The 11,139-nt window shown below is 47.8% G+C and overlaps 2 protein-coding genes across 2 annotated transcripts; one reads left to right on the forward strand and one right to left on the reverse strand.

The window, feature by feature from the left end:
• Positions 1–565: 565 nt before the first annotated feature.
• On the forward strand, positions 566–5,098 carry mgme1 (mitochondrial genome maintenance exonuclease 1). Its single transcript, XM_066679872.1, has 4 exons — positions 566–1,061; positions 2,113–2,338; positions 3,115–3,247; positions 4,368–5,098. The coding sequence occupies exons 1-4, from the start codon at positions 566–568 to the stop codon at positions 4,503–4,505; spliced, it is 993 nt and encodes a 330-aa protein (XP_066535969.1). The 3' UTR covers positions 4,506–5,098.
• Positions 5,099–5,823: 725 nt separating this feature from the next.
• Positions 5,824–11,139, reverse strand: si:dkey-76k16.6 (uncharacterized protein LOC566817 homolog). Its single transcript, XM_066679163.1, has 5 exons — positions 10,941–11,139; positions 10,272–10,382; positions 10,074–10,182; positions 8,515–8,638; positions 5,824–6,238 (listed from the first exon to the last, which is right to left on the reverse strand). The coding sequence occupies exons 1-5, from the start codon at positions 11,013–11,015 to the stop codon at positions 5,824–5,826; spliced, it is 834 nt and encodes a 277-aa protein (XP_066535260.1). The 5' UTR covers positions 11,016–11,139.

Here is an 11,139-nt window from a genome sequence, read left to right on the forward strand (position 1 = left end):
AGACTGAATTCTTTTTACAATTTAAACACAGGCACATCATGGATCATATAAATATTTCATGAAGCCACGGGTTTGACACACTGCCCGGCATTGGCCTCGTGACTGATAGGGCATTGTGGGAAATGTCGTTCTATAGCAGTAGGCCACGGAAGCTGTAGGCTGGTAAAGAACTACAACTCCCGACAGGCGCAGCAGTGCAACAGGATGGCGGTACAGTACGGAGAGAAGCGGCTAGAGATACGTTAGGAGAACTCTGGAACTGTGTTCAGCTGTGTGTTAAACACTGTGTGGAACTGTGGAACTCTCTCTCTCTCTCTCTGTTTCTCTCTCTCTCTCTCTCTCTCTCTCTCTCTCTCTCTCTCTCTGTGTTCTCTCTCTCTCTCTCTCTCTCTGTTTCTCTCTCTCTCTCTCTCTCTCTCTCTTTCTCTCTGTGTTCTCTCTCTCTCTCTCTCTCTGTTTCTCTCTCTATCTCTCTCTCTCTCTCTCTCTCTCTCTCTCTCTCTCTCTCTCTCTCTCTCTCTCTCTCTCTCTCTCTCTCTCTCTCTCTCTCTGCCCCGGAGTCCCGATGTGGCCCGGACCCCTCTGTGTGACCCGGGCACTGGGCTCCGGACCGTTCTCTCTGCGCCGCTCTCTCTCAGCCTGTGCGGTTCTGTCCGCGCGGAGGAAGAGTAGCGAGTACAGCAGTGTGGACCTGGACCGGTACTCCTCTCTGGTCAGAGCCGTGGTGTCCTGCAGAACCAGCGCTCAGACCCCGGGGAGCCTCCTCCGCGAAGACGAGCGTCTCTTCGGAACCGTGATCAGATCCAGACCCGGCCCGGAGCCGAAGGCGCTGAGGAACCCGTGTCCGCTGCTGAACCGAGCCAAGACCAGCGCACCGTCAGAGTACCAGGGAGAAATGACCCGCATCACGGTCCAGAGGGTTCCGGACCAGCCTCACACACCCAGCGTCACCCGGATCCTGCAGGAGACCATGTCCGAGACCCAGCGGTTCTACCTGGACAGGTGGAGGAGGAGGAAGGTGGCAGAGCTGGGGGAGGACGGCTTTAAGGAGTACAGCCAGAGTACGACCCGGTTACATTTGTGTGTGTGTGTGTGTGTGTGTTTGTTTACAGGTGTGTTTAAGCCCTATTCAGAGGGGATTAGTTTTCCATGGGGAGCTGGGGTAATGTTATTTCACCGCAGGACATCACAAATGTTTAGGTTGGGTTCACACTGGAGAAGAAAACCGGGTGTAAATAATGGATAGGAACGGCTACTTGAATGGTTCAGTGGATCAGACACAGCAGTACTTATTCGAGTTTTTAGACTGGCACTTGTGTTCTGAGAACAGCCCACTGCCCAAAATCATCCAGCCCACATTGGTCTTATCTTCTAATCCTCCGTACTGGGTGAGCATTAAAGGTCACTCACTGATAATTCTTCATACGGTTTTTATAACTGCTGTTATAAACTGTTTAATGGTAGTAATTAACAGGAACCAATCATGAATAATCATTAATAATAATAGTTAATAACGCCTCTAGGTTCTGTTGTGTACAGGGTTTCCCTATAATTCCCTAGGATTTCCTCTTCTGAAAATACTCATTCAACCTGAAATATGACGGAATATTCCCCACAGGTCAGTTCTCACAGGGGGAATAACCTGGGGTTTTTGTTGCTGCTCTTTTTATAGAAGGTAAAAGTAGGTAAAACAGGAGCGAACACTCTGGAAAATGGACTGAAATGGTCTGTTCAGATGGGACCAAACCCACTGAGACACTGCAGTGATAATGACCCCATTTCCACAGGGAAACTAATCCCCTCTGAAAAGGAACATAGTCTTTTCACAACCCAGCACACGGGGCCCCAGCCGGGCACCAGCAGCTTCTGACCAGGGGACACACATATGAGGCCCTCTCTCTCTGCCTCTTTCTCTCTCTCTCTCTCTCTCTCTCTGTCTCTCTCACTAACACACATTAATACACACACACACACACACAGTTGTGGTGATCATAAACTAATGCTTCACTGAGCTGTACCAGGGAGAACAGAACTTCCAACTTGAGGGCTGGGCCGGGACCCTCTGAAGTGTCAGTCCTGCCTGACCTGTATCCACTCTCTGCTTTATTTCAGATCTATTTCGACAGGGACATCTGTTCCACGCTTCCATCGAGGCCGAGTTAACTCAGGAGCAGCCCGGCCCCCAGGAGCCAGCGGAGGGTCTCGAGGATGTGGACGGATATCTGCACAGTATCCGTCATGTTCTGGAGGACGTGAGTGGAGTCAGAGCCATTGAAAGTGCCGTGGAGCACCAGTCTCTGTGTTACCTGGGCGTGGTGGACTGTGTGGCACTGTACAGGTGAGGATTTGTAATATGAAAATGAAAACAGTTGCATTATCCCCCCAGTCCAGTAGGGGGCCATAGCATCTCTTAAAGAGACATATCAAAACACATCGAAGCCTGAGAGAAACACGGTGGTTTAGTCCCAAATCACTCCATGCTCCCTCTGTAGTGCACTGCACACGTCCTGAAACGACTGAATCTAGATGTTAACAATGCAGTATATATTTCTAACACACATCATTTCTATTTATTCATCTGTGTGAATCTGAACTCTAGTGCTGTCTGTGTGTGTACAGTGTAGTTTATGACTGATGTAGTTCACTGTAGAGAGAGCGAGGAGCTGTGTGTGTACAGTGTAGTTTATGACTGATGTAGTTCACTGTAGAGAGAGCGAGGAGCTGTGTGTGTACAGTGTAGTTTATGACTGATGTAGTTCACTGTAGAGAGAGCGAGGAGCTGTGTGTGTACAGTGTAGTTTATGACTGATGTTTTCAGTGACATACCATCAATGAGCACTTCAGTGATGATCCTGAATCAGTTGCAGAGGAATTTCACCTGTTACTGCACCATCCACTCTTCTGTATTCACCTGTTCAGAGTGTTATAACTAATTATATGGTCTTTTATAAATAACACATAATAACAGTAATAATATCAGTAGAGTACCGACAGCTCTGATGTTGTGAGATTTGACCCAGAGACCAATTCCTTCAGTTTAGTCCCAGAGCGGCGCTGTTGTGTGTGATAAATCTTAACGTATTGTGTGTGTGTGTGTGTGTGTGTTTTCTGCAGGGGTTCGTTGTGTGTTATCGACTGGAAAACATCAGAAAAACCAAAACCCCTCCTTCGGAACACATACGACAACCCCCTGCAGGTGGCAGCGTACATCGGGGCCTTAAACAGCGACAACAACTACAACTACCAGGTAAATACAACACAACACAAACTGTCTGTGTCACAAAACACTGCTACAAAACATGTTACTGAAACCTTAGGAGTCTACCCGGAATCACGAGGCGCATGGCACACCCTGGAGGGGGCACCATTCCTTCACAGGGCGACACACACTCACTCACTCACACCTACAGACGCTTTTCAGTCTCCAATCCACATACCAACGTGTGTTTTTGGAGCGTGGGAGGAAGCCGGAGCACCCGGAGGAAACCCACGTAGACACAGGGAGAACACACCACACTCCTCACAGACAGTCACCCGCAGGTAACCCACGCAGACACAGGGAGAACACACCACACTCCTCACAGACAGTCACCCGGAGGAAACCCGTGCAGACACAGGGAGAACACACCACACTTCTCACAGACAGTCACCCGGAGGAAACCCGTGCAGACACAGGGAGAACACACCACACTCCTCACAGACAGTCACCCGGAGGAAACCCGTGCAGACACAGGGAGAACACACCACACTCCTCACAGACAGTCACCCGGAGGAAACCCGTGCAGACACAGGGAGAACACACCACACTCCTCACAGACAGTCACCCGGAGGAAACCCACGCAGACACAGAGAGAACACACAACACTCCACACAGACAGTCACCCGGAGGAAACCCACACAGACACAGGGAGAACACACCACACTCCTCACAGATAGTCACCCGGAGGAAACCCACGCAGACACAGAGAGAACACACAACACTCCACACAGACAGTCACCCGGAGGAAACCCACACAGACACAGGGAGAACACACCACACTCCTCACAGACAGTCACCCGGAGGAAACCCACGCAGACACAGAGAGAACACACTACACTCCTCACAGACAGTCACCCGGAGGAAACCCACACAGACACAGGGAGAACACACCACACTCCTCCTAGATAGTGTTAGTTTAGATTAGATTCATTATAGGAGATTGTATTGTATTGTTGTGGTTGGGAGGATGGTGTGAAGGCTGCAGGGAGCTGGTGGAGGTCCTGGTGATTTAGAGAGTTATATTTGGAGCAGTCAGAGCAGACAGTCCTCACACACTCATCCTCAGCAGATTTCCCTGAGACTGAGTTTATCCCCCTCGTCTGCGCAGGTGGAGAACGGACTCATCGTCGTCGCCTACAGAGATGGCTCTCCGGCACATTCCCATTTCCTGAATACGGAGCAGGTGTCGGAGTACTGGGAGAAGTGGCTCTTCCGACTGGAGGAGTACAGGGAGAAGGCCCTGTGACCTGACGTCTGTGGACGGAGGAGAGTGTTGTACGAAGGAGATCAGTGTGGAGTAGAGTTTAGTGTTTTTCTCTTCACTGGGGCGGTGCGTAAATGAGAAGAACCACTGTGTTTTCAGCAGGACACTGAATAACTTTTATTATCTGTAACTGTAACATATAAACAGCCCTCAGGGTGAGAGCTGGACCTGCTGCAGAGTTTAGAGTGGAGATAAATTACACACGGATCAGACTTTATTACCATCTCTTTGTCTCTACACAGTGTACACACTCAGGACCCCCACAGCAGGTATGACTTGGATGGTTTTGGTCGGTGGACTATTCTCAGTCACAGTCAGAGTCAGCAGTGACAGCAGTGAGGGGTTATACACTCCAGCAGCACTGCTGTGTCTGATCCACTCGTACCAGCACCACGCCGGTGTCACTGCAGCGCTGAGTGTAGAAACATGGAGGTGGTCGTAATGCTGTGGCTGATGGTGTTGAGAGTTGGTTGCTGTACATCATTAAAGTATGAAGGGTTTTGGACTGGGTTTGTTTCTCTCTACACTGTGTGTAGTTCCCAGTGTCTGATCTGTTCAGTTCTTTTAAAGAATAAAGCAGTTTTCAGGAGACGAGTCTTTGCTGGAATTTATTTCTTTGAACTTTTACCTCACAGCTTTGTATTTCTCAGAGAACCTCAGGGTGAATCCCATTCTTTTTTCTCCTCCTCCGCCTTGTTTCTGAGAGTCCTCTCGCGCCGTGGAGCTGAGATACGGGTCCTAGTGGGTAAACCTCCCCCTACGAAACAGGACGGTCCTTCAGACCCTGATACATCATCAGAACACAAAAAAAACCACAGCGCTTCATTCCTGAAGGCTTCTGAAACATTCTCTTAGCGTCAGCCACAGCGCAGAGGAAGCATTAACGTGTTATTAATGTGTGTTTTCACTGTGTGAAAGTGGTGTGCAGCGCAGTTGGGGCTCAGAACCTGAACTGACAGAACAGAACCTGAGACTGAGTTTAAGAAGGACTCCATCTGCACACGGCAGGTTAATCCAGGGGTTAATTGATTTCAGTGAATGTTACACTCAGGGTGTGACCCCGAATACAGAAAGTTACTGGGCTGCCCACCTGCGTCTCACAGAACCATCCCCTCCCCCCAGAGCTCAGGCCCAAGTTCTACTCCACGTGGACCCCACTGAGTTATGGTTGGGGTTTTTCCTTTATTTTAGCAATGTTTTCTTCACTGGTTTAGTGTGTGGTCAGTGATTGATGCACAGTGATGTAATCAATACACAGACGATGTTTAAAGGTAAACCAACTTTAATAAACTTTAAAAAGTCACTGATGCTGGAGAAGAGCTTGGTTGAAGCTGTACCACGTGGCTCTGTAGGACGGGTCCTCGGTGAAGCCCAGGCTGATGAAGAGCTCGTACGACAGCGTGTTCTCCTCCTCGACGAAGCAGAACACGGGGTATCCCTCGGAGTGCAGCTTCCTGGCCATTGTTCGGACCAGGGCTTTGGCGTAGCCTCTCCCCCTGTGCTCCGGCAGCGTGTACAGTATCCCCATCGCACCGTTGGCATAGGTCAGGATCCAGGCCACGGGCTGCCCCCCCGAGTCCAGCACGCAGCACGAGGGGAAGTTCAGGATCATGTTCCTGATGACCCGCTCGCTAAACTCTCCGATGCTGAACTTCCAGGTGCTGTTCACCAGAGCAACATGGGACTCCTTCAAGGACGAGACCTGCCCGGAAAACCTGGGGGGGCAGAGGTCTGGGATAATTACAAACATGAAGCTACAGAGGAACCGCTGAAATACTAAAAGGTGTTGGGCTTTTATTTTGAAAATTTGTCTTGGTGAGTGCACACACGTGTAACATGTAACATACACAACAAGCCACACAGGCCCAGAGACAAGTGTCAAACTAATACCGAATAAAGAAAAAGGCCAAAAAATGTCATGTGCAAGGGGTTAAAGTGATGAGTGATATTTGTACACATGCAGATGACAATATGTCACATATAGGCCAGTCTCCGTACACATACAATAAATGTGCTATAAAAACTATTATACACAGGATATTAGTCTTATAAAAGGAATACGATTTTTAAATACAGTGTGCAAACATTCATAACCATGGCAAAAAAGTAAGGAAATCTGTGTAGATTATTTCTTTACTGTAACAATGGTTCTTGGCAATAAATCTTATACCACTGGAAAGTCTGTTAATTTCCCTTTAAAATAGTGCAACATTTGTAAGGAACATGTATTTGTGTGAGGAACAGTGGAGCTGAGTGTGTGGGTCACGCCATGAAAAATCTGCCAAATCCTCACTGCCAAAGACAAACAGTTTATTCTGTCATTGACTCGTTTGGTGTGTGGTAGAGTGGATGATTGAAGTTTGAAGAAACAAGAACATATCAGCAATTTAATAATTAATTCATTTAACAAACAGGAGCCTCAGTAGCGTGTGGAAGAACCACACACAGCCACAACAGCCTCCACCTCCTCCTCACGCTGGTCACCAGCCTGGTCACACACTGCTGTGGGATGGCACCCCATTCGTCAACCAGCATTTATCTGGAGTCAGCCACCGTGGTTGTGTTGGCCGCTCTGGCACCAACAGCACGTCCAAGCTGTGACCCCACAAGTGTTCAATGGGGTTGAGGTCAGGAGCTGGCAGGTCATTCCCTCCTCTCCACTCCCACATTCTGGAGGTAGTTTCTGATAAACCCCGCTCTGTGGAGGTGAGTGTTGTCATCTTGGAGGATAGAGTTTGGTCTCAGACTGTGGAGATAAAGGATGGCCACTGGTTACAGAGTTTAATTTCGATGTCTCTCTACATTGTGATTTCCTCCAATGATGACAAACCTCGTTTTTCCAGTGAGGGAGGTGCCGCCCCACACCATCACACAGAATATGTTGCTTGGCATTGGCAGAGAGGATTTGGCAGATTTTTCATGGGTGAAACCCACACACTCAGCTCCACTGCTCCTCCCACAAACACATGTTCCTTACAAATTACTTTACATTTCAAATGGACTGACGGAGGCGGACACACTTGCTAAAACACAGTGAGTTTAATTAACAAAAGATATAACAAAACAAAGACAGGCAACAGTGGAAACAACAAGACTAGGATTCTAAACAAAACGACATGACTTGAAGTGGGAGAGAAACAACACAACATGACTAAGAACAAACAAGGGTGAAATGGAGGAAAACCGACAGGAGGAAGTGATACAAGGGGACTTGAATACAAAACAAAAACGAGACACACCTGAGACAGATAACGAGGACAGCGGACAAATAAGACACAGACGAGGAGGCGGAACAAAGGTGGGACTAGGGCAACAACAAACAGAGCCATGTGCTGAGAGCGAGCACATGGCCGGGAAAACAGACATGACAGGGCGAGGGCGTGACACCAACGGTGTAAGATTTACTGCCAAGAAGCATTGTTACAACAAAGAAATAATCTACAAACACACATTTCCATACTTTTTGTACTATGTTAATTAGTATTATACTATATTACACAAATAAAAACTATTACATTACAAAAATATAGTTTTCTATGTATTAAACTGAGATAATGAAGGACCATGAACTGTATCTGATATATGGCGTAAAGTGGCATGATGTAGAGCAATGGAGTGATGTGGAGTAATGTGTAGTGGTGTGGAGTGATGTGAAGTGATGTGGAGTGGTGTGGAGTAGAGTAATGTGGAGCGGAGTGGTGTTAAGTGATGTAGATTAATGTGGAGTGGTGAGGAGTGGAGTGATGTGGAGTGGTGTGACGTGATCTGGATTAATGTGAAGTGGTGTGGAGTAATGTGGAGTGATGTGGAGTGGAGTGATGTGGAGTGATGTGGAGTAATGTGGGGTGATGTGGAGTGATGTGGAGTGGAGTGGAGAGATGTGGAGTAATGTGTAGTAATGTGGGGTGATGTGGGGTGACGTGGAGTGATGTGGAGTGGCACTGTGCAGTGTGAAGTGTGTTGTGGGCTGAGTGCTGTGTGGAACACTTACCCCTCACTTCGAAGGTGGGAGGGATCCTGCAGCGTCAGCATGTGGCACAGGGACATTCTGCTCCCTGACGCTCCTTTGCTCACTGCCACAGCTTTTATCGTCTCCTCGTGGCGCTGGTCAAACCCTGAGGAAAGGAGTGACCTGTGAAATCTGTCCCTTCATTTAACACCTTTCACACCAGCCACATTCCTCCAGTGATGAGAGGAGCCCCACAGACTCTCTCCAGACTGTGTTCTGCTTTAATGATGTTATTAATATCTGTGAATATCAGTAAATACTAAATCATCACCTTATTTCAAGCCACACCCACCCTTTGTAAAGTCTAATGAAGTGTTAAAAAAGACAGGAGTGAATTGTAACAGGCACATGAACATGTACATCAGCGCCCTCTTGTGGAAGCTCTACGTTACGCTGAAACCCAGACCGTAGTGAGCCCAGCTTCTGCGGTTCTAATTTTAAAGGTGAATTCATTTCTGATCACTCTGCTGCCTCCACCTGGAACAGACTCACAGAAGACGTCAGATTTGCCCCAAAAATCTTCAAATCTAAAGTAGAGACCTTCCTGTGCCTTTGAGTCGCGCTGCACTTAAATTAAAGATGTATTAAAGATGTAGAAATGTAGATCTTTTTATTCATTCATTCATTCATCCATTATCTGTAACCCTTATCCAGTTCAGGGTCATGATGGGTCCAGAGCCTACCTGAAATCTTTGGGCGCAAGGCACCCTGGAGGGGGCGCTTTTATTATCTTTTACATTTTGAATTCTTCTACTGAATATTTCTGTACTGTTCTGTAAAGTACTTTGAACTGCTGTGGTGTACGAAAGGTGCTCTATAAATAAATTTGCCTTACCATGCCTCATAGTGGTTAAAATCTTACAACGACCCTTCAACACCCCGATACTTCATCAGAACACAAATAAAACTAGTGACTAGCGCCGCTCTGTAGCAGCTCTGCACCAGTCTGCAGTGATATCAGAGGAGCTGCTGGACTTTAGTTACATTTAGAGCCTCATTCTCCTTCAAAAGAGTTCCACAATCAGAGATTACCCCCTTCTCCTCACTCTTCTGTGACATGGAGCTCAGCTCGGATTCTGTTCTAACTTCCAGTTCCACCTTAAATGTTGCAGTAGTGTCAGGGGCCAGAATGTACTCAGCTGCTCCTCGTGCTGTTTTCTGCTTGTTCTAAATAAAGGGCCATAATCCACTGACACTACATTAAAATAAGATCATATCATACCAGAGAAAATACTGAAATTATTTATCTATTTCCACACAAATCTGACACCCCCCACCCCTAGGAGAAATGGAGAAATGGGGCTCACCCTAATTCTGAACACTGTTAACAGTGGTGTGGAGAAAAGCAGGCCTGGGTCAGTCATATGTCCTTTATAACGCAGTGAACGTTCAGAGACTGTGTTCTGTGTCGTGATAAATATCAGCTCAAAGCCAGCTCTAAACCCTCACTGTGAAGTTTAGTCTAAGCTCAGGCCTAAATACAGGTGAAGTGTAAATGACTCTGAACCGTTCACACTGGTACAGGAATGGTGGATGAATACCCAGACAGTGGTACTGCGTCCAGTCCAGGAGGTCTGACCCAAGCAGGGCGTTCCTCAGGGAATCATCATCTTTGGCAAAAAAGCAGGCGGATTTATACACATCTGCTTCCTGTAGGTGAGAGGAACAAGCCCAGGATTAGCCGCCTGTACGAGGAGCGTCAGCGTAAACGACCCGCTGTGGTTCTGCAGAGAGCTCACCTCCTGCCGGACCGGTCTCACCAAGAGCACATTGAAGTCCGGCCACTGGTCCACCATCACCTCCACAGGGTCCGCCTCAACCCGGTTCATCAAAGCGATGTGTCCGAACACCTGGAGACACAGTGGAGTGAGTGCTGTAACACACAGGAACCACACGCAGTGGGGCGCTGTGTTGGGGAAATCACATCTAACTGTATCATCACCTGTACCTGTACTCACTTGTACTCATCTGTACCTGTACTCACATATACCTGTACTCACCAGTACCTGTACTCACCTATACCTGTACTCATCAGTACCTGTACTCATCAGTACCTGTACCCATCTGTACCTGTACTCACCTATACCTGTACTCACCTGTACTCATCTGTACCTGTACTCACCAGTACCTGTACTCACCAGTACCTGTACTCACCTGTACCTGTACTCAACTGTACTCATTGGTACCTGTACTCACCTTTACCTGTACTCATTGGTACCTGTACTCACCTGTACCTGTACTCATCAGTACCTGTACCCATCTGTACCTGTACTCACCTATACCTGTACTCACCTGTACTCATCTGTACCTGTACTCACCAGTACCTGTACTCACCTGTACCTGTACTCAACTGTACTCATTGGTACCTGTACTCACCTTTACCTGTACTCATTGGTACCTGTACTCACCTGCTGAGACTTGGGGAGGAGGGGTCTGAGGGAGTCCTCGGCCAGTTTCAGCTCATCTCTGGTCAGCAGCTTCATTTTCTCAAACAAAAACCCCCAGAGCCCCCAAGGAGTCTTCAGCCTCAGGATCAAGACTGTGATCTGAGTCTGAGCTTGAGCTGAAGTCGCTGTTTGTGAACGACAGTGAACCCTAGATCAGATC

Source organism: Hoplias malabaricus, chromosome 8 (assembly GCF_029633855.1).
Source record: "Hoplias malabaricus isolate fHopMal1 chromosome 8, fHopMal1.hap1, whole genome shotgun sequence".
NCBI classification, from domain to species: domain Eukaryota; kingdom Metazoa; phylum Chordata; class Actinopteri; order Characiformes; family Erythrinidae; genus Hoplias; species Hoplias malabaricus.